Source organism: Motacilla alba, chromosome 2, assembly GCF_015832195.1.
Source record: "Motacilla alba alba isolate MOTALB_02 chromosome 2, Motacilla_alba_V1.0_pri, whole genome shotgun sequence".
NCBI lineage: Eukaryota > Metazoa > Chordata > Aves > Passeriformes > Motacillidae > Motacilla > Motacilla alba.
The window spans coordinates 47138631-47162741 of record NC_052017.1 but is presented as its reverse complement, the minus strand read 5'-3'; the positions used below and the strand labels follow the sequence as shown (position 1 = coordinate 47162741).

At 38.4% G+C, this 24111-nt stretch overlaps 1 protein-coding gene across 6 annotated transcripts in view; it reads left to right on the top strand.

Moving 5' to 3' along the window:
- ELMO1 (engulfment and cell motility 1) overlaps window positions 1–24111 on the top strand; it is a 304241-nt gene that overhangs the window by 138597 nt on the left and 141533 nt on the right. For all 6 annotated transcript variants that reach the window (XM_038126698.1, XM_038126700.1, XM_038126695.1 and 3 more), the window contains 2 exons: window positions 3769–3873; window positions 17444–17552. In XM_038126698.1, coding sequence (XP_037982626.1) covers window positions 3769–3873; window positions 17444–17552 — 214 coding nt within the window. The remainder of the gene's footprint in view (window positions 1–3768; window positions 3874–17443; window positions 17553–24111) is intronic.

Below are 24111 nucleotides of genomic sequence, written 5' to 3'. Positions count from 1 at the left end.
CTGGAAACTTCTGATGTGTTTTTGTCATGCCACTTAGAGTAGTGAGGCATGCAGAATAGGGATTCACCTGAGCTGCTTTGGGATAGGGAAAACTATTACTGGGTGTAGCACCTACTCCATACTGCTTTCAGGACAGCCTAGCATGATTTGGCAACTGATTTACATGGCTGCTGCACACAGCACCAGTGCAAAATCTGTGATAAGCTGTCAATACCTGTCAAGACAGAAATAAATTTGTATGTTAATGACCTAGAAATGCAGGGAAATAAATAGTTCCTGTGCTTCGGCATGTTTACATGGAAGATACTGTTGTTAGGAATAATGTAAGGAATAATTGGTCCTTATTCCATTAACAGTTACAGACAGTATACCCTTGCTGTGAATAGGCACCTCGATGTGAGGACATGTACCTGCCACTGAAATCCATACATCCCTCAGAGATTGCTGCGGAAGCCAGGAGTAAGACAGTGAAGCCATTCAGGATACAGAAGAAAGCTTTACACAGCCAGAACTGCATTAGAATGCTAGGTTGTCTGAATGTAATTACTGCATTGGGATTTAGCCAGAGCAGTTATCATATTGGGAAACATGCCACGTGATTTTTTTTTCTGTTTTTTTTTTAATAGCATAAGCAGATGTGATTTTGAGTTTTCATCTCATCAAAACCAATGAACTTTTGTTTCCACAGTATCCTATTGAGTTGGCTAACAAATTCCTGAATGTTCTGGTATGTTAACATGTATGGCATAAGAGCATAAACAGTTAAATACCACATAGATGCTGAAGCTGAAAAATGCAAAGATATTACTCAGCCTAGTGGAAAAAAATCAAAAATTATCTGAAATATTGGAAGTAACAAATCTGTTTCATTTGTATTTCTTATTCCTACCTTTTCATAAAGAAAAAAATGCCATAGATTTTGTACTAAATGGATGCAATAAATACGACTGAAATGCTGTGTTCCATATATTCAATAAATTATATTGTAGGTGGGGTGTTTGCCTACTTCTGAATTATTCACTACAGCATTTTAGATAATCTAGCTTTGTATCTCATTTCTAAACCCACTCTCAATAACTTAGTATTTCAACCTCAAATATTCATCATGTTAAGAAAAAGATGATTTTAGGGGGAGGGAGAAAGAAGGAAAGGAACAAAGTGTCTGACATGCCTTTTGAATTTGAAGACTAATTGAAGGTAATGTATTGTCTCACACATGCCAGAACTGTCTTGTGGATCCTCAGCTATTATCTGCTTCTGTATTTCTAGTTATTTAAATCAACAGAGCTGAAGATCAAGTGCTAGTTATACTGCGATCCCATGAGACAGAAACTTTTGAAAAACAGAAACCAACGGAAAATTGCTGAAAATAAATGGGTTCACAGGCTTGACTTGGAGATAAAGTAAAAGTGATGGAGAGGTGGTTTTTCTGATTGACCACAGAACTAGTAGTGATGATAAGAGACAAAATGAGTCATCCTTACTAAATGTCATGAGATTCCTCATGTCCTTGCTGGTTTTTTTGTTGATTTAAAATGGGATGAAGCAAAGAACTTTTTAAGCGACAGTAGGTCAGGCTTTTTATTTGTGTCCTGCATTTATTTTACCATTGTAAATGCCAGTGAAATAAGTACTAGTATTTTAATAGTTGGAGAAACATAGCTGGGTCTTGAAACTCTCTGTGGTTGTCAGGTATTTATCCAAGTGTACCCTACGTGTGCTATAGCATGGGAGTCAAGAGTGCACGTTCAGCCCTATGCTGTAGTTCTACTTGCATAAGTTTTTGTAAAACTGATGCTGTAGGGTTCTCTGCTGACTGGTGTTCCTGTAGTTCCCAGTAGTTTTCCCAAGGAGATAGACCTCATGGACCTCATGACACAGTAACATATCAAGAGGTGTTCCTCAGGACATGTGCTTTGTGGCCAAAGTGAAGGTAGTTTTGAATGCAGAGATCTGTAAGATATTCATGCTGAGTTGGGGAGGCCATTTGTGTGTCTGTGAGACTCAGCCTCTCTTAAAATGCCCTTTTTGAAATGCTTGAAAATTGTAGGAGGGGAAGTTTTCTCCTCCCAGAAGCTGAAGTCATTAGGGCTTGTGATGTGTGTGAAGCAGTTTTGTACTGATTTTAAATGTTCTGACTGATAAATGCATCAATGCGGAACATGAAACGTTGAGTTGGGGAAATAGGAAATGAAAGGCTATTGTCTGTCATTCAGATGAGCAGATGAAAGTGAAAAGAAGAAAGTTTAAAGGGGAGCTTTTGAAACTTACAACTCAGAGAGACATTGTTTTCCCTTCCTAAACTCCAACTACCCTTCTTAAATACTTATTACGTAGATCTTTCTATATAAAATCTAGGGTTCCAGGCATCCTCTTAATTCCCTAATTAGCCTGTGATTGTTCTGCTTGTACACCAGTAGCCCTAATGTGGAAATGTACAACCAACAAGTTCTGCATGCCATCTTCAGAATAATATATTTGTCTACTTTTGAAGTCACAGCAGGCACCTCAGTGTATTAATTTTGCTTTCTACTATTTTTAATCTTTTATGTGACTGTGAATTATTGACTGGCTAAAACCAATGTATGATACATCTGAAGCTAAAATGGGCAAAAAAGCAGAATCACTCACTTCTATCACCTTATGGCCTGACAGACTCAACAGAAGGAAAAGTAGTAAAATCCATGCTTTTATCAGTGAAGGGGGTGGATCAGACCCTGATCACACTGCAGAAATGGAGTAATGGAAGAAAACTATGCTGAGCTTTGCCAGTTTTCTGGTAGTAAATGCATTTTAAAGTCCCTGTCAGCTGGGTCTCGCAGAATAGAAATGCCATTGCAAAGGAGCTAGGATATCTTTCTGTGTCAGAATGATGAGTAGAGAAGGAGACATTGCAAAGGTGATAAAAAGAGCTTAGCAGAAGGGAGGTATTTTTTGGTGGAGACATATTCTTGGGACTTCTGAGCAGCTTCTTTTGTGTAGCCAGGCAAATTTTCAAAACTGTGAACTAGATGAAGCTTATTCAAATGTATATTACATTGCATCCAATCAAAAAACCAGCTGAGTTAATAAATATTTTGGGCACCCATAGTTTTTCATGTAGTGTGTGAAACTGAACATCTGCAATATGTATGTGCATGTGGAACCTAATGAATTCTAGTTATATATGGTATGTTTATTCATTAATTCCATAGATGAAACTAACAGGTTCAGAATGTAACAAAAAATGTACCTGAATTCCACAAGATGATCTATTCATTTTCAAATAAAATTTTATCTGAGTCCCTTTGTGTTCAGGAGTCCACAAGATCCAGTAGACATAATACAGCTATTTAGTCTGGTAGGGTTTTTTTCTCTTTTTTGTGGTTTATTTGAAATAGTTCCATAACAATTGTATAAATAAGTGTTTTGGTGTCTGTTGGCTCAATTATCTGTATTTCATGTACTTTTAGTCTGTAGTACCACCAAGGAATCTATCTCCATGAACGACATGGGTGTCTGTGCTTCTAAAGTGTTCAGCCTTTGGGAAAATCCATTCCACAGCTGCAGAAGTGAATTACTGACATGCCAACCTCATAGTGGCTGCATTTGGTTATAGAGTTTTTCCAGGCATGGGCCATTTCCTTATTAAGAGTTTTCTGCTCAGCAAAAATAACTCTGTTGCTGACCATTTTTTGACACAGCACGCTAACACGGTGCTCACCAACACTGAGGAACTGATAGCTTTTGTAAAGGTGCTCATTGAGTGATCTTGCTCTTTTTTTGCAGAATCACGTAAACCCAGCAATGGATTTCACGCAGACCCCTCCTGGAATGCTGGCCCTTGACAACATGCTGTACTTTGCTAAACATCACCAGGATGCTTATATTCGGGTAAGGCTTCCTCTTGTTGTGGAGATCTTTGCAGTTGCCTGTTCACAGTAATTTTGTCCTGTTTGCAGTTGACTTTGGAGGGGAGGTTCAAAATCCTGATATCATTAACAGCAAACTCTAGGAAGACAAACCACATGACACTAAAACATGACGTAAGACAAGACACTGTGTGGCTTTCTCCCAGACCTTTTACAGACTGTCATTGCTGAGTCAAACATTCTATTCTGTTCTATTGCTGAGTCAAATATTCAGATATTACTTTTTGCAAGCATTCCTTTTTGCTTAGGCCTGCAAAGAGAAGAGAAATGAGCCTGTGCTTTTGTCAGATGCATGACAGATGACCATAAACTCAGAAAGGACTAATTATGCAGAAATCTCTCACCTGCTCCAAGTCTACCAAAAACTGACAGTATTTTTTTTTTGTGGAAAGGAGGATTTGAAGATCAAGTGCTTTGAGAGGTGTCCAAGTTGGCAGGGTACTGAGAGTTAAGATGCTTCCACTAAAACTACTAGGAGAGGTCATGCTGGGAGTAAAATATGTACAAAGCATTATGATTTACTTGTATAACCCATTCCTGCCCCCTACCCACTCTACTTCCTACATTATTTCAAGGTTAGTTCAAAGGCAGTTAGAGGAGTTTATGTATTGCATCCCTACAAGATAAGGGATACAGCTAAATAATACCTGCCTCTGAAGAGAACAACTTTTCCTGAACTTTATTGAAGAGCTTACCAAGCATAAACCAAGCAAGCACAGATAGGAAAGGAGGATAGTCATGAAAGTCAGTGTCTGGAGTTCATAGGGATGGTTTAATTCCCCAAGGAAAATGCTCATGCAAACCTGCTTAAAGAAGATTGTGTATAGCAAGAAAAAAGTAGACACACCAATTATTTGCACTAAAAGTCAAGAGTGATCTTTTAATGTATGTTATCATCTGTTGTCTGTTTGAAGTAAATTGGTGTCAAAGCTCTAATAGGTTTGCAAAGGGCCTGCTGATATATATGGGCATAATGCCATACAATGATGGGATTGTAGGATTTGCTCTTTAAATGGCTCTCTCTCCTCCATCAGAATCTAGCAGTAACTCTTTGAAAAGACACCGTGGTAGTATGCAATACAATAGTATTTATCAATCCCTATAAATCCCTGAAATCAAGGACTATCTCAGGTACTAAACAAAGAACATGTTTTCTGGAGAAACTATGCTGAATAGTGGTTTTGTTTATAAAAAGAAGATTGCTTACTGTTTCTCATTAAAATTTGATGAGATCTGGAATGTGCTACTTCATACTTATGGAAATTCTGTTAAGAGAATTAGAGGTAGCCAGAGCTTCCAAATGGGTCAGATATGTTTTAAAGAAGTCTGAAACGTTTGAAAGAGGACAAACATTCTGTTGAAATAGAGCTTTTATTGACATGTCTCAAGATTTTCTTATTTTTTCATGTTCATGTTGCAAATGCTGTCTTAAAAATTGGATTCAGTGAAGCACGTAATTAGCCACTTTTTGGAAAGGATTTTGCTGCCGGCTCAGCCCTGTTTCTATAATGCAGTATTTTTGCTGCTGCATTACTGAGAATTTTTGTTGTTTTGAGCTGCCTGTTTTTATTCCTGCATGGTTCCTGTTAGGAGAGTGCCTGACTGCCTCATGTATTTCCCTCCTGAGAAAGAGTACACATCCACTAGAAGTGCCTTGCAGAGGCACTCTTAGATTCAATTGCTTGCCTAAAGCTGCTTTGGGGACTGTAAATGTGCTTTGGGAGTGTGTTAGTCTATCCACCACTCTGAGGAGTTCTACTTAGAGTTTATACAGCATTGCTGGCGCAGTAGGAACACCTCTGAGATGATGGTGTTGTGCAACTCCTACAGCGTTGATAGTCTTTGATTGCGAAAGACACCTACTTTCTCTCTCTTCATCTCTTTGACTTGCTAGGTGGTGTGCAGTAGTTTCCTGTGGGCCCTGACATGCCTGTTCCCTTTTCAAGTTCCTTATTTCACATCTAACATTACCTTTTCTTCATGGCCTTCAGCCCCCAAACCTCCCACAATGCCAATTTGCTCTACTTGTACAGCCTGTTGACCTTGCTGATTTTTTCAGATGAATTTCTACTCCTGTACCCTAATAAAATTCCTCCTGTGGTCAAGCTGAAGTTTCCACAAGAAATTGTTAACTATACAGTCGGCTATACACTTGCATCCTGAAAAACTTGTTTGACAGGAGCTCTTCTCTTTTCATTGCTGATACAAGGAAATAGTTTGGTTCCTAGGAGAAGAGATTATTTTCAACTTGTCTCTTTGCAATTCAATTGGTTTCTGAGCCATGGGTTAATTCCTAAGCTCCAGATACTATCTCTGTTATGCAGTAATTAGAAATTGAGGCTGAAAATCAGAGCTGGTTTGAAACAAACTGGGAATATCTGAAGTTTTCCCTGATAGAATGTGATGTATTAAGCAGAGACACTATCAGGAAGTCATAATGGTTTCAGTGAGTGTATTGGCAATGCTGCATTTTAATGGGCAGCACAATTCCCTGCAGTCTGACCTGTGACTCTTAGGATGCCCCTGCTCCATGACCCTTAGTTCTTGTATTAATGAAAATAATGGATAAGCAGAAGTTGGAAGAGAATACAGTCAATAAGTAATCTCTTCCCTTTTCAATCCTTGTTCTGTCTCTCACAAGAGATTCTGCTTAGAAGTAATTTGCATAATAAATAGATTAGTTAGGTAGGAAGGATGTCTGAAACTGAGGTGCCCTCTTGGGGACTGGCAGTGGGGCTTCAAAGACCAGTTGAAAACTAATGTACTTTAGCACACTAAAGTAGGAAGAGTAAATACAATTGCCATTTGTTAAAGAACATGGGTGTGAAGGCATTGCAGCAGATGGGTAACTCTGCGTCTTGAAAGCAAAAAGGCATTTGAGGGTAAAAATATGGGTGTTGCACGGTGAAGGAGGAAACAAAAATACCTACACTTTTCCCCCTGTTTTATTCTTTTTTAACTACTTCCCCACAATCCACTTCTTTCCCCATAGGATACTTTTTTCCTGAAATTGCAGTAATATGTTTTCTTTACTTGCTGTCTTCTTTCAGATAAACACAGTGTTTATACAAACTTTGAGTTAACAGATTTTGAACCTCAGGGTTTCGTTTGCCAAACAAGATGATGGGAGCCTCCAGTAGAAAGATTGTTTAGTGAATGGGAAAAAAACAAACATGTTCTCTATGACTGTGTGGTGTTATTAACTATCATTTGGTTTTTTAAAAAGTGTCCTATTGAATTAGTTTCCTGTTGAGTTATCTTTCCTTTGTCTTTCATTAATTGTCTGGTGCTATCAGTGACTGATATACACTGGATTTTTTCATGTTGCACTTAAATAATCAATCACTATAGAGGCTTGGCTTTTAAAAAGTGATGACATAGTATATGGAATGCATTGATGGAACTAATGCTGAATTTCTGTGAGAAATTTTAAAATTTTCCACAGGAAATAATTGGCAGCTTCCCAAGATCCGTAATTATAGGACAGCTAGAGTGTATAATTAAATTTAACAGAGAAGAAAATGATTGGAATAAAGCTTTGTGACAGATAATTTTTTTGTTCTTTTGTAGCAGACAAATCATGTGTTCCCCCACTTTCAATTTCCAAAACTGCTTCAGCTTCACATTCTACTAATTTTAAAAATAAAATTATAAGTTACCATTGAAAGCAGACTTTATTCAGTACAGACATATTGAAATTTTTCTTACTGGTAACTTGTAGTAGTGTGCCTTTTAATTTTTCTGTGTGTAAAGAGTCTGTGGAACAAACCTTTCTCATTCTAATGAATTTGATGACTGACAAATTGGTGGCTTGTCTATATTTTTCTTCTGTGTTTCTGACCAGCTATATTCTAGCAGGACTCATTGCTGCTTTAGGGTCAGGTTCTGCCTTGAGAGGACACATACTGTGTCTCATCATTTTATTTAAGCACAAAGGATTGGTGCTTCAGGCAGAAAATACAAATAAAATTAGCAGCTTTGGGTCTGAACATTGGCTGGTCACCTATTTTGGGTTCTGTCCAGGTGGCTGCCTAAGTTTATGTCCAGTTCTTTGCTCTTAATTAGATTAGTAGGCCCTTCATCTCTAGGAAAAATACCATTTTACTCTAGCCTGAAATTCAAGTCTCATCTGCAGAAGAGAAAGTTTATCCCTTTTCCTACTGATTTTATCTATTTTGTTCAAATATTTGTTTGATATTGCGTATAAGATTTTCCATATAAAAGATTATCGCTGGGGTGGGGAGGCAGTGCTCAAATCCATGCTGAAAATTGGATCCGTTTTATAATGGATCCAACGCGTCTAAATTTTTGTGAGTGATGTGTAAGATACTTAGTGGTATGCAACAAGTTTTAAAAGTTATTACAATGTTCCAAGTAAAAAAAAACCCCAACATATGCACTTTGGTTGCACCAATAATTACTTTGATTACCTGAAAATTAGCACCTGACTGGGTTTATGGTAAGTACTAGAAAATCCCCCTTCCCCTGAATTTGCTGAGCTGGTAATTTGGTTACTCACACAGTTGTAATGCAGGGACACTTCTTCCCCAGCAGCTACATTTGGGGAGGCTGAGGAGGGAACTCTTTTGCATTTGAAGTTTTCAGAAGTCAGAGAGGAGGAGCAGGTGCTGTTTGAAAGTGCCAGTGATGCAGGCAGGAAGATTGCTGGCATCCTGCAGAGACCTTTCAGAACCTAAATGGGTTGAGTCACAGTCAGACTGTCTGCCGTATACTTTCTAACCCATGCAGTTGTTGTATAGGAGGCTGCCTACACATCCTTCCATCAATTCACAAAGTCTCCTCGTGCCTACTCACTCTCTCCTGATCAGATATGAGGAGTCCAACATATAATTTCAGCATTTTTCTGAAACAAAATTGAACTTGATTTCTGCCATGCTTTCCTCCCCTCCCAGAAATAGCAGGAAAAGAGATGTAACTTCTTTTTTTCTCTAGAAAGTAGAGAGAAAATGAGGTTTTTTTACATGAGTCTTCCTGATGAGTCTTGTGAATGAATGCAGAGAGACCTAATTGCCTAAGCCAGGTTTCCAGATTATTAATGTATTCTTGACTTTTCTCAGCCAAGCTTTCCATTACACTTGCATATCTAAGTGTCTTTCTGCCTGTGTTTTGTTTCTTCCCAAATATCACATAATGTTTCCCTTTTACATGACAACCCTGAGGGCCTCCATCACCGAGGGGGATTGAGATGGGTCCCTCTGCAGTTAAAGATGCAAAATCCTGGAGTTGCTGATTGCAGCATAAACACAAAATTAGCACTGAGGACGGGAGCTGTAAGGGAGTCATGGCACTCTCTGCACAGCCCTGTGTGGAATGTGCAGTGGGATACATATGGCATCTTACAGTTCTGCATGAGTTCAGATCACTTTCCACCATTCATAGCACTTCTAAACGTTCCCATGTTTATGGCAGCTGTTGTCTAAATGACATCCTGATCCAAAGGGCTCAGAAATTGTTACAAGCCTAGCAACTGTCCTCAAAAGGTTTTGGATCACACCGAGGCTGCAACAGTGGCATACAAAGATTGGGCTATTTTCTGTGCAGCCACAATCCCTCCACCTGCAAAGCTGAGATGCATATGCATCAGGAGAGAAAACTAACTCTTGATTGTCAGGGGTTTTCCCATTTACCCCGTGTCCAGAGCATTTGTGAGGTAACTCTGGCTGCCAGGCTCATTGATGTGCTATTGATTTTCTCATATAGCCATACCACAATAACATTAGGGCACCCATGGGGTCTGTTTTACATTATGGAAAAAAGAAAAAAATCAAAAACTATATCTGATGTATTCTGCAGATACTTCAGGTTTCTGCCTTCCACCTCTGCCATTGGTGAGCCAGGAGAGAACTTCAGGAAAAGCATTGCCTTCTTACATTTGTAGGAGGGCATGGAGGGAGAGGAATACCTGACTGGTAGTTTCCCAACTGGACCAGTTCAACACCCTCTCACATACCTGTGACTTGCAAAGTGAAGAGCACATTCTGGTGCTGCTTCTGAGGATGACAGGGTGATGGGAAACTTCTCATCTTGGGCCTTGCCACCAGGCTTTATGATTATTTGGTTGGTTCTTCATAGAGAGAAGAAGAAGAAGGCTCTTCTGCAAAGAAAGGAGGAAGATACGAGACAAACCACTGCATATTTATCTTAAGATGGAAAATAAAAATTGCAGTCATGCTTATTGCTAAGCTGTTGTGTGAGAACGAAAATTTATTGCTAGATGAGCACCTGCATAACCATGCATATTTAGCTTGAGATAGTTTGGCACTATATTTGTTTGAAAAGTAAATCATCATAATTTTCCAGAAAAAAAAACTTTTGAAAATGTTCAGCCATCTCATATTATTGGTTCCTTTCTTATTTTTCAATATCTGTGGAAGGCCTCAACTTTTCTTGCAGATCTTTGTTTCAATTGCAATTCTAGTATCTTCCAGAAGCAGACAGAAATAACTGTCACTTTATTTTAGCTTTGCCATGAGAAATTTCAATAATGACTCAGGAATGTCAAGGAAGAGCAAGATAAAGAGAGAGAGGAAGCATTGGAAATTAAAAACACAGCATCAGAGGGGACCGTGCAGAGTGAAGGATGTTGGAAGAAGACTGATGCTGAAGCAAATGACAAGCTACCTTAGGAAGAAAGCAAAGTTGGTGATGAGGATGAATAGAAACTGAGTCTGTTTGCAGTAGTCTCTTACCCTTCTCAGGAAGCAGATCTTAAAGATTTGCTTCTGAGACTTACCTAGAGCACCTAAATGAAGAGGGAATGGTGAAGCCTACCATATGTGAAAAGGAGACTTAGGGGAAAAAAAAAAAGCAGTGTCAAGAAAAGGAAGAGAATCCCTGCAATTTCTGGATATTTAAATGCTGCTTGACCTTTCATTTTGGGTCTAAGGAGATTTTTATGATCTTTACTAACTAGCTCTCTGAACCTCTTGATATTAACCTGCAGCAGACTGCTAAAAAGCTTGTTCTCTATTCAGACAGGATCATTTTACAAAATTGGTCTGTAGAAATGCTCCTTTTTAATAGTGCAGCAGTATTGGTTGAATTGCCTAGTCTGGGACTTATTAGATGTATTAATGCAGCTACAGTGGATCTTGCCTTTCTTTCAGTTCTGTATTTATTTCCTAATCACAATGAATCTCTATGTCATTGCCAAGCTCTGATTTTGGCTCGGGAATCTGAGAATTACATCTGCAGTTGCCATAGGCAATATGCTTTGAGACAATTTCATCTTTAATGTGAAAGATTAAGGGACTGGCTAGGTCGATATTTCTTCCCAGTGAAGGAGAAATGTTTCTGTCTGGTGATTTCAGCCTCCTGGATTTTGATGAGGAAGCTTTTGAAGATACCTGTCTTCAAAATTTTGCCTTTTGTCAGTCATTAACTCTTAGATGCAGGTATAAGCTTCACTATTGAAGCTGATGCAGACTTAAAAACCCATAGTAGTCAAGTGTGGAAAATCCTTCACGTAGTCCACTGCCTTCTGAGGGTCTATTTTGGGCTCCTGAGGTAGTGACAGACTCAATGAATAATTCAATGGAAAATCATAAAGGCACACTGCCATAAATTTAGAAATTCTTTTTGATTTTGAGGTTGGTATCTTGTAAGGAGTTTTTTTTTCCTACTGGGAAATTTGCATTATTTCTCTGTGATCTTGGCATGATACTTAAATTTATTTTATTTTAAATTTGAAAATAGCTTTTAATATTTTTATTTACTAATTTTGCATATTTACATTTTATGTATTTGTTTTCTTCATTATAAGTTTGGGGTTTTTTAAATTAGATTTAAAACCAAATTTTTATTTTCTGGCCAGGCCACTGGTAGGTATCTTGTTAAACCTCAGACAGTTTTCCCCATCCCATCATCCAGTCTGTCAAGATCCTTCTTCTTACCCTCCAGTAGATCAGCACTCCCATCCACCTTGGCATCATCTGTGAACTGACTGAAGGGGCACTCGGTCCCCTCACCCAAATCATTGACAGAGATGTCAAACAGGACTAGGCTCAATACTGATCCCTGCGGTGCACCACTGGTGACTGGACACTGTTGGGAAGGATGAAAGTTTGACAAGAACGTCTCACAGATATGTATGCTTAGCAGAAAGATTTTTGAATATAGAATCTGAAGAAGGAATAGAGATGGAAGCAAGTTTTGATATAGAAGAAAACAATTGCTGAACCAGTCTTACTGGATAACCAAGGAGGCAAAGGGTATGTTAGTTAGAAGGGGGGTTTTTATGACTTAGAGCAAAGAATGAACCCACCTCAAACAAGATGATGTTTTCACCAAGCAGAAAGATAGCACAGGCAAACAAGTCAGCAGATGTTGTGAGTAGAAAAAAGGTCTCAGAATTTTCCACTGCAAGAAAACCGAAAAACAACTTCCCACTTAAACTGCAATGTACTAACTTTTAGTGATTGGAGAGTAGTAACATGAATATGGTAACTATAGTAATTATGATATGTTATAGGTAAAAGTTAAGGTATAGATTGGTTCTTCTGTATTAAGATGCTCTGCAAAGAAAAGTATATAATTAATTTCTAACCTAAACTATGGGACTCCAGGCCTGCCTGCAGCAGGAGCTGTCAGCTGTAGGCACAGGCTCTGTCATCCACGACCCTGGACTGCTGTAACATCTTGGATGTAATAAACTGCATTTTGAAGAGCCACCTGGAGTCCCACATCTCTCATTCAGTCTCTTACTGGACACCAGCTGGATTTAGTTCTGTAGATAGATGAACGTATATAGTAGATAATTTAAAATAATAACTGTACAGTACTGTATTCTACAACTAATACTGGCAAACTCTCATGCCTTAACAGGCTACAGACTTACATCTGTAGAACTGTCGAGAATATGGATAACACTGATTTCCTAAAAATTTCACCTTCTTACATTTTTGAAAAACATTTTGCAACCTCTTCCTTTCTCTCTCTGCTAGTCAATTAATCTCATTCATTTTCTTCTCATTCTATGATTCTCTCACTCAGTTTATCTTTTTTTCCCTTTAATTTTCTGAGCTGCTATTGTTTTGTTTATTGTTTTGTTTATTTTTACAAAGAACATCACAAAGGCATTTCCTGTCTGCCCTCTCTTGGTAATTTTCTTTGTTTTTCTATTGAGATTTTTGTTTGGAATTTTTTGCTCTTCCCAAAATGAAAAAATATACATTGTTGTTGAATATTACACATTACGGTGGATTTTTTTCTGTCTCATGGTAATGGGCAGTATTGATCAAAGACACAAGAGGAAGAGATGAGGATCTGCAGAATTTAATACTCCTGTACTGTGAGCTCATTTTGGTTTTTAACTTTATAACCTCTAGTGTATTATAAGGTGCGTTTCCATGTTTGACCTACCCAATTTTGTAACTTCACAAGGACTGAAGACAGAAAAAACTGGCAGAAATAGATTCGTAGTATTGGAATAAAGGGCAGCCAAGTCAACCAGTGTCAAGATAGTACAGAAGTAAGATGGGATGTGAGCCAGCAGTGTGCCCGGGTGGCCATAAAGGCCACTAAAATCCTGGCTTGGATCAGCAATACTGTGGCCAGGACAGTGATTGTCCCTCTGCACTCAGCACTGGTGAGGCCACACCTTGAAGCCTGTGTTCAGTTTTGAGCCTTTTACTGTGAGAAAGACATTGAGGTGCTGGAGTTTGTCAAGACAAGGGCAACGGAGCTGGGGAAGGTGTGGAGCACAATAAGGAGCAGCTGAGGGAGCTGGGGGTGTTTAACTTGGAGAAAAGGAAGCTCAGGGGAGACCTTATCACTCTCCACAACTCCCTGAAAGGAGGTTGTAGCAAGGTAGGATTTGTTCTCTCCCAAGGAAGAAACAACTGGACAAGAGTAAATGGCCTTAAGCTGTGCTTGTGGAGGTTTAGATTGGATACCAGGAAAAATTTCTTCATGGGAAAGGTTGTCAATGACTGGAATAGCTTCTCAGGGGAGTGGGTAGTGGTTGAGTCACCATTTCTGGTGGTATTTAAAGGACATGTAGATGTAGACACTTGGAGACATGGCTTAGTTAGTGCTGGACTCAGCAATGTTGGGTTAATGGTTGGACTGGATGATCTCTAAATATCTTTTCCAATCTAAATGATTCTGCAATTCTGTGGTGCCAGGAATTCTACTGCAATGTCCATGGTCTATGATTTTGATTTTTTTGTTTTCCCCAAGCAAAATCTAACCACTGTAACAGCTGGTTTTGAATGTCTGGTGGATCTGCAACTCACTATGGATTTTTGATGGGGAGGCGGAGGAAGATAACAGGGTGGAGCACTTAATGAGCATTAATGATAGACCTCCGTTTAAAGGAAGGTTGTGTGGGCTTGCAACTTCCTCACTACTTTCCTTCCAGTGGTAAAATAACTGCTGTGATAAAAACGTGACTCAAGCCAGGAGTATGCTCTATAGATAGAACAAAGTATTTTCTGTCTTGAGCTGTGTGTTATATTTCTTTCCCTGGTATTGTTTTTACCAGTTTATGAAGGGAACGTGTCCGTTCCCTGCTTATTTCTCCTCCGTAACCACAGTGATAAAGGAAATAACATTAAAACCATGCCCTTATCAGCTCTATTTATAGCATTTTACTTTGGAACAGGATATGAGTCGTGAAGTCGTGAAAAGAGTATTACAAATATAATAATGAATGTTGTAAATCTGTTGCCAAGACTAGGAATGATTTCTCTTTGGATATTTATAAGAACCTATTTTTTTTCTTTCCCTTTTTACTGTTGCTGTTTCTTGCAGAAGATCCATATCTGTCAAATTTGCCTACAGATATTTAGATGCAGTAAAGGGCTGTCCATCTTACTTTCTTACAGAAATGTGACATGGCAGCACTGCTTTATTTTGTACAGCAAATGCTAAAAAAAACTGTTGTTTGTAGAGAGTGTGTCTGAGGATCATTTTAAGACTGCTTTACATATTGATTACTCAAATTGCCATTTAATTTGCTGTATAGCAATACACAGTGCCTTAACTATTTCTCTGGCATTCTTATTGATTGCTGTAATTCTGTCTTACATTATATGCATATATGGTGTCACCATTAAATATTTATGTGCTCATGAAATGTTAATGTGTCGGGTTAATGTGAGACTCAACAAAGTGCATTTGCCAGAAGCATGCAGAAATACATCCCCATGCCTCCCTCTCCCTCTTGCCCTTTCAATTTGCCTCTCCATTGATTTTATTACCAGTGTTTCTCTGCTGTATCTAAATCTGTGTTGAAGCAACCCCCTGCTCCAGTATGCAGATTTTATGTTTTATTATGTGAGAGATAAAACAGGGTAATAAAAAGAATGAGAGAAGTGATCTTAGGGAGGTATTGAGACACACAGCTTTCCATTGTGCTGGTGCTACTCTATCATTTCTTCTGCTTTTGGGTGTAGAACTGTAGCACTATCCTCCATGAGAGAGAGTGAAGCAGGATGACTCATCCTGAATATAAAGTCATATTCACATGTTTCTTGAACAGCGACTGCAGCAACGTAAAACAAAAATAGCAGGGGTGTTTCTCTGATTTACTGTTACCCAGAGATGACATGGAGCAATTACATGGCATTTAAACCAAAACTTTTAGAAGGAAAAGTCCTCTTGGCAGACTCTGGAACATGACACAGTACTATTGGAAAAGGCCAGTAAAAATTTGTGGTGATAAAGTATATATCATATCCCTAATGACTTTCTAAGCTTCTGTGGGAAGTGTAAGCAATCAAAGGAAACAGCAGCACTGGAAAACAAAACTGAGAGATCACATTTTCTCATAACACAGAGAACATCCATCCTTTCACATCCCTGAGTGATGGGTTGGGAGCTGCTAGAGGCTGCCCTTTGTACTGTAGGACTAAAACAGATGCTTTTTGAAGAGACCTTGGCATTCTGTGTGAAGCACATAACTTTCCTACTTGCTTTAGGGTTTTCACTCTTTTCCCATATGTAACTGCTTCACAGGAAAGTCTTCTAGACCTAAACAGTCAAAACCAAGATCTCAGGAGTGAAGGAAAGTTTTTAGTGCCATCCAGCATTAAACTGCTCCTCCCCTCAACCTTTCCTCCTGGTTTTGGGTGGAATTCCAGCCTTGAATTTGCAAACCTTTTTTTGCTGTAAAAATTGAAAATATTTAAAACAAACAAGTAAAAAAACCACAAACAACACAAAAAGCCAAAAAAACAAAAACCATGATGGAGATAGGGGCTAACAAGATGGGAGGAATGCAAGGCAGAGAGCAATGTCTAAACACCTGTTTGTGAGAAAAATTTAGAGACCTTCTGGGATTCTCTGCTGCTTGGCAAAATATCTTACCTTTGAAATTCATTTTCTTCTTCTGTCCCTCATCCCTAGGCTATGCAGCAGCTGCTTAGGATGAGGTTTTTCTTTTTGTAAAGTGGCAAAGTTTGTTCTGCAAAGACAATTCTCACTTCAAATTTGCTTTGATAAGTTCATTTTTTTTTCCCAGACCCTATTTTGTTCTTTTTTTCAGGCTCACTGTTTCAGTGAAATCTGTAGTATTTTTATAACTTTTCATTTCTTATTTAGCTGTAGTGCCAAGGCAAACTTTATCTTCACTGTATCAGATATGGCAGAACTTAATGGGTATATACATGTGGAAGAGTTATTTTCTTCCATTTATTTTACAGTGTCACTCAATAGAGAATGCAGATACTCTCCTTCAGTCATTTTTGCACCATTCATTCATGGGCTTGATACAACAGTGATTGTTCTCTGAAATGTTTTGCACATAAGCAAAAATTCTTTTCATAATAGAGAGAATGCAGACATTTTCTTCCTTTGTGTGCTATTTGAATTTATCACTTGAACCTACCTTGAAGACTGAATCCAGTGATGAACATTCTGTCCCAGTTTGGCTTTATAGATCCTTCTAGGTGTGTGCATGCCTATCAATGATTTACCTAATATCCTTTAACCAGCACATTTAAAATGAACCAATTTCTTTCTCTTTGACTTCTACTTCAGTTTCTCCAAGTCAGGGTGGTGCAGAACAGCAACATTGCATAGCAATGTCAAAACTTCCCAGCTGGTCATGGAGCAGCACTGTTGCTTACTGCCTCAGACATAGAATCATAGAATGGTTTGGAAGGGACCTCAGAAATCATCAGTTCCAACCTCAGGGGAGGGAAACCTTCCACTTGACCAGGTTACACAAAGCCTCATCCAGCCTGGCCTTGAACACTTCTAGGGATGGGGCATCCACAGATTTTCTAAGCGACCTGTTCCAGTGCCTCACCACCCTCACAGATATTAGGAATTTCTTCCTAATATCTCATCTAAGCCTACTCTCTTTCAGTTTGAAGCCATGACATAAATGGCATAGTTCATTTAGCTGCGGGGAAGAATGAGGTTTATGAAAATACGTTTTCCTGAATTCCCTATACAGTTTCTTAGACTAAGTCTGATATGTCCTGTGAATGTTGGATGTGGAGAACAGTGTTGCAACTCATGGGTTCTTCAAACTGATTTTTTTTCCATTTTGATTCCACCTTCAGATTGTCCTGGAGAACAGCAGTCGAGAAGACAAGCATGAGTGCCCATTTGGCCGAAGCAGTATTGAGCTGACAAAGATGCTGTGTGAAATTCTGAGAGTAGGAGAGCTACGTAAGTTGATCTGTTTGACCTCTATGAACTGTGGAGTGAGTTCAGTGATACCTGAGTTTTTTCAATGCAAGGATTTTCTTCCAAGAAGCGTTTCTTCGTATAGTTACACGTAGAACACTGGCACTTGGAATGACTACATCTGTTTTCTCTCTCTTGTTCGTGGCATCACGGGATGAGGGTGGAATAAGGGAAATGGGCACCTGTTCTTTGACTCTCTTCTAAAAGAAGCAGGACAGTTGCATAATTTCTAGAGGAGCCAATTAAGTTCTCATAGGGTGATTTGGTGTAGGAGACTTTGTGGTTGTTACATTCCACGACCTTGTCCATAGGTTGGTTTTATATAAGTATCATGGTCATTCTTTGTGGGATTGCTAATCTAAACTGACACATCCCATTTTCTCTTAGATATCTGAAGCTCTATCTAAGTATCAGGTGATAGACATAAAATTTACTCTTAAAGTGTGATATGAAATACTGTATTTTAATACAGAGTAAACAAGCTGTCTTCGGCGTCAATTACAGTCCCTTGACAAATTGTTAGATAGTATCAAACAGAAGAGCATGTCTGTATCTTCATTAGCCTAGAGTGTTGGTGTTTATCGATGTGTATAAATTTCAGTTACCCATCAATAATATTTTGGATCCAGCTGCAGTCTGTTTTGGCAAGCTCTACCAACAAGTTTCATTTCCTCCTTGCAGAAGCAGGGGGCACAACTGAGGTGCTTTGCTTCCCTCAGAGACACCTTACTTTTGATTTTTTTTTCCCTACTAAAGATCTTTTTCTTTTATCTTTACACCCATGTCCATGAAATATAATGAGAGAAGAGCAATGTAAAAGGCAGCAAGACAGCCCATAGGTATCGTTGTTCCTACTAGCCCTGCAACAGGCATCAAAAGTTGTCTTAAAAGTAGGATTTGGCTGATGCACTTGAAGCTTTTAAATGTAATGTCTTGAGAGAATTTATTGACAAAAAAACCCCCCATAACTGTCTCTGTGCATTGGGCCAGGATAAAACCTGTGCATTTCTTGCAGCTTCCAAATTGATATTTGTGTTTGACAGACCCAGACAAATGAGACAATATTGACTTTTGAATACCATCCTAAGTAAACCAGAGTTATTAAGGACCACATTCACTATGTCTATAAATACAGAGTTTAGCAACTATTTTAGATGTTTGGCAATGATAGTGTGTTGTATAAGGTTCAGACTGAAGCAGACACGACTCTTTAAAATAACCTTACTGCTGCAGCTGAGGTGTCTAATGCCAAATCACGCATGACAGATCTGTCTGATTTTTTCTGCTGGTAAATGTAGGAGGGACATATGATCTCAATAAAGCTGTAAGCCTACTTGAAATAAGTGCTAAAGATCAATTTTATTTTTACAAATGCACAGAAGAATATCTAAAATCCAAAGAACAGCTTAGTACATGGTGTTTTAATGCATGTCCCATCACTCCATGGGACTTTCACTGGAATTTGTTGCTAAAAAAGATGATTCATCTTGAGGTTATCCAGGTGTCTCAGATTTCCTCCTCGCAGTGTAATAAGTCATTTGATAAATAAACTTTTTTTTTCTTTGCCACAGACAGCATAGTCATCTATATGTGCAGGGGGCTGTATGTTGATGATTTGCTATGTATGATACTTTTTGTCCTGATTGCTTCTAACTTCAGCAGATAGATCCTTTCATGTTGTAATTTTAAATTTTTAAAAAATTTTTTCCTTTTTTTTTTTTTTTTTTTTAGTGGGGACTGTGAATAAAATAAGAGGGTTTGGGCTAGGAGCTCAGTGCTCAGTTACCACATCTAGAAAATACTTTAGTTTTAAAAACAAAAGGAATTGTGATATTTTAAAATCTGGTATTTGTTTTGATTTTGGGTTGGTTGTTTGGTTTTTCTTATTTTGGACAGAGGGTGTTTGTAGTTTTTAGGTGTTTTTTTTTTGTTTGGTTGGTTTTTTGGGGGTGTTTTTTTGGTTGTTGTTGGGTTTTTTGTTTTTTGTTTTTTTTTTTTTTGTTAGAGTAGTCCTGTGATTTGGAAGTGCGGGATTAAAAAGAAAACTGAAAAGTTCCCTTAGGACAGCTCTAGCTAAGGGATGTTACCTGCTAATGTTCTGAAGGCACTTGCTGAGGCTGCAAGTCCCTGGCATGCTTGGTGTGCTGAAGTGCAGCAGGCTCCCATGGCAGTCATTTATAGGTGTGGGATGTTGTAAATGTTATGGTGCTAAGGACAAGCATACTGGTGCTTCTGTTGATAGAAACCAGATGTAGCATGACTGACTTCTGTAAAGTCGTGCTGATCTACACCCACAGAACATCTGCCTCTGGATGCAGCAGTAGGTCTGTTTCATGGCCTTATATTCACAGAGGACAGAGCTAAGGTTACTTCTAACTCATCTTGACAATTCACCTGTTCACCAGTGTGCTTCCTTAATGGTTTTGTTTATGTGGAACTCTAATTGTCATTTGAAAAGGCTGTAATAAAATACACCTTTAAAATAATATGCAGAAAATAGATTTCCTGAAAATGGCTGTCACGGATGCGCATCTAAATGACCTGTGATCAGCAGTATATTTTGATAAGAAATGCAAACTAGAACTGACAGCTCAGGAGAATGTACATTAAAGGTTTATGCTTCACTATATATTAAATACTGTATTGCTGAATAGGATTGGACATCTTAAAAAACAGTAGTTATAGTTCAGGGCAAAGATGTCCCCATTAGTTTGTATGTGGTAGGTTTCAAAATATGTATTTAAGGTGGCCCATGTTTCTCCAGATACTCAAAACTCACTATTGTTCCATTGCAATATAGAACTTTCTTTCCTAACGGTTTCTGAATTGTATAATTTAAAAGCCACAATAAATGACCTTTTGCTCGTGAAATATTCAGCAGTAGTAACTTTAAAATAAAGTGCAGAGTAGATAAAAGCTGCTAGATTGTCCATTATTTATGAACAGCACTTTAATGCTGATTATATTCCCCTTGGTCCGCCGTATTAAATACCTTTGGGCAACAAGAAGACATTTTGCTATTTCTTTTTCGTCCTCTCAAGCACACATTCATCCCAGAAAGGACTCATCAGACAGTGTTAAAGGCATGCTATTCTACTTTTGTATATCCATAAATCCAGGTTCTGGACTTCTTAATTCTTTGATTTTGATTCCAAAGTGTCCATGACTCAAAAATTCATCTCTTTTTCAGCAAAGCATTTAAGTGTATGTTTAGATCCTGTGTAAATAGAGAAAGCTCAAGTGCAAGCTGTGAGTTGAGCATATGGTAACTGCTTTACAGAGGTGGACTTGCAGAGTAGAGGAGGTAAAACTTAAGAGGAAGGTTGGTGTAGTGTTTTGGTAACATGGAAGCTAGAATGCAACATATCCATAAGCCTCTTCACTAAAACTTCTGATTCAGGAAAGAGTGGGATATTTAACCATAAATCTTTTAATCTTGTGCTGCTGTTGCTGTTAAAAAGGCATTGAGCAGAATGTCTTCAATGAGTACTTACCCAGGCATTCATCTTAGCAAACTGTAGTAATTCTGATGTCTGCAGTAATAGCTTCCTTTGTATATCTTGTTGAACAAGAGGATTTTCTTTTTGTCCTCTGTGTCTTGGAGATGACTTCAGATAGGAACACTGTGTCCTAGTGGTCAATCTTCCTCTTCCTGTACAGTTAGGTACTTAGACATTCCTTATTCCTAGTACACTAACAGGTTTACAAAGAGGAGAAAAGGGGAGGCCATTCGTAGCTCCTTCTAAGTAGCTATGAAAGCTGAGGTAACCTCCACATTCACTCTTATTCAAGTTTTTGTACATGTCATATACGCTCAGAGGAGAAGGAATACCCATGAACAGACTTCCAGCTTTACAGGGAGAGAGTAACATTGCAGATAAATGTAAAAATTAAAAATGAGATCCAGAAAACGTTTGATCTTCCAGAACTGGAGTTAGTATACTTAATGGGAGATTAGGAGTTCATTAAACCTAGTATTTGTCATGAGTGAGAAGCTCACCATTTTTCTTATGTAATCCCAATGCTCTCTGATCTGAGCCTACACTGTCCAGCTCTCTTCACCGCTGCTCAGCAAGTGACACTGTTTCTACCCTCAACATCCCTTGAAACTCTCATTCCTGGTGGGAAATGGTAGTGGACCATGTTACCTGATTTACTCAGAACTAGTCAAACTTCTTTGACTTGTTACCCTCTTTCCATACAGGTTCAAATGAAATTGTTTAGCATTGAAGCAGGTGAAGAGACTTGCAGCTGGCACAGAAATGCTAAATTATTACTGTGTGCGCTGAGGAAAGACAGGGCTACCAACAGAGCAGTAGTCTAAAGATGTTCATAAACATCTTATTATGATGTTTATTAACATATATCATCATAACATTATGATGATTATATATGTCCATTATCACTGTATGCCTGAAGCTCTTCTGTAGTTAAGGCATGTCAGATTTCATGTATTTTTCAGTGCATTTTTGAGCAGGACACAGATGTTCAACTGCCAATGTTCCTATTTAATTGTTTTGGGGGGGGGGAGGGGTGTTTTTTGGGGCTTTTGCAAAAATTTGCACTCAAGTTTTAGGACAGACCACAGGGGTATATCCCACATGTCAGATATCTATGTATGGATAGTCCTAAATCTTCTATCAGATAACATCTGTCATGGGGAATTTAATTATCATGAGAATTGTTAGAGTAAAGTGAACTTACAGTATTTTTTTCCTCAAAACAGACGATCTAAATGCAATTGTATTTTCATGTGCTTGATGCTGTTGTGCATGTTTTTGCTATAGATTTCTTGCTGCAGTTATTGCCCAGGTTCCACAATCAAAATGCTCTAGAAATTCTGACATTGGTGTCCCTTTCTCAGCTAGAATGCACTGGGCATTAGAAAGTATACAGTGATTTTCATGGTTGTGCCCGCTGAGATGAAAGTAATCAAATCTCATGCTTTGAGGAATAGGCTGATTGCTGCAAGGGTCAGGAAGCACTTTTTCTCTTTGCACAATTTTTCCTCTGCATTGCACAATCCATAGTGCGCAGTGTCGTTTGTTTCTATTGGCCTTTCCCTGGAAGCATATTGGTCATTTCAGGATCAGCATTCCTGACCTGAGGGCTCATGTGGTTTGATTTTCCTTTTGCTACAGCAAATGCAATATTTTTATGACTGAATGTCATATTTGAAATTATTTTCCCCTTGCTTGAAAGCTAACTGCCTTTTTATGCTCTTCTTCCATCTCCTTAAGTTTAAACAGAATAAAGCCCTAAAAATAGTAAATAAAAGAAGATATTTTCTTTTACTGGCATTGTTCTGTCATTTCTTCTTATAATTTCATTTTCTGGAGAGTGAAGAATTTTATGAGTCAAGAAATGTTTGTTAGGAAGTTGAACCACTTTTCTGGTCAAAAAATTATTTAGTGAAAGGTAGCAATTTTCTCTTTCATAATGAGCTTTCATTATGAATACAATAAAAGAATTAAAAAGATATTCTTACCTCCTTTGTTGTAGCTTTTTGCTGCATTCATTCTTACCTATCCACCTTTTAGTCCTTTTGCCCAAACCACCACCACAACAGATATAACTCGTGTTCCCAGCAAAAATTAAACAGATTGTGACTGAAGGATAGAAGGTAAGCAACATTGGAAAACTTATTTGTAGCAGGGAAGGGGGTAGGGGAATATTTCCTTTGGAAGCGTTGCTTGCAGATTGGCCATTCCTGACTTCATGGATATTAAATATGCTTGTCCTTCTTGATGCAAAACTACTAATTTGCTGAGTAGTCTAAACTGTACTTTTCTTTTGTATGAAAGCAGAATCTTACTTTATTGAACAGTCCTCTCTCTTTGCTAGAACAATCCTACAGGAGAGACAAAATGAAGCTTTCTTTTGCTAGGGAGATAATAATTTCTATGCAATTAAACTCTTCTTACTCTAAACAACTCAGTCTCTTCATGGTTCTAGCAAAGTGTGAAGCCTCTAGAAAATTTCTTCTGTAATCTGTGTGAATATGAGCAACAGAGCTGCAGACACCTTCTGAGCAAGATGTTTGACTTTTACCTCTGACTGACAGTGAGACAGATTTAGGAATGTTATTTTCTACACATGGTACTGATGGCTTCAAAGCTGGTACAGTGTTGACTGCTGGGTCAGTTAGCTGGAAATGCTGGCCTGCCCACTATTCTCTAGTGTTTTTACCTACTTTCTGCCCCACGGTCTTTGATTTCTGGGAGCAGGGATCCTAACTTGTTTTGTAGGTGTGAAGTGCTTAATCTTATAGAGGTTTTGGTGCACGATTCTTTAGCTTCTTTTAAATTGCATTTACTCAGTTTTAAATAATATTATTAATACTAAAGAGCATGGTGCAGGGAGAGCAACTCAAAAAACACTCAGGCAAGAAAGAGATGTGGGTGCTTTTGTTGGTTTTTTTTTTTAAGAAACTGATTATGTATCCAAAGGACACCAATGCTAATTTGATTAAGACTGAAGAACTCTTTCATCTGGTACTAAAATGGGTAGCAGGAATCAAGACCTGAGAGTTAAAAACTAA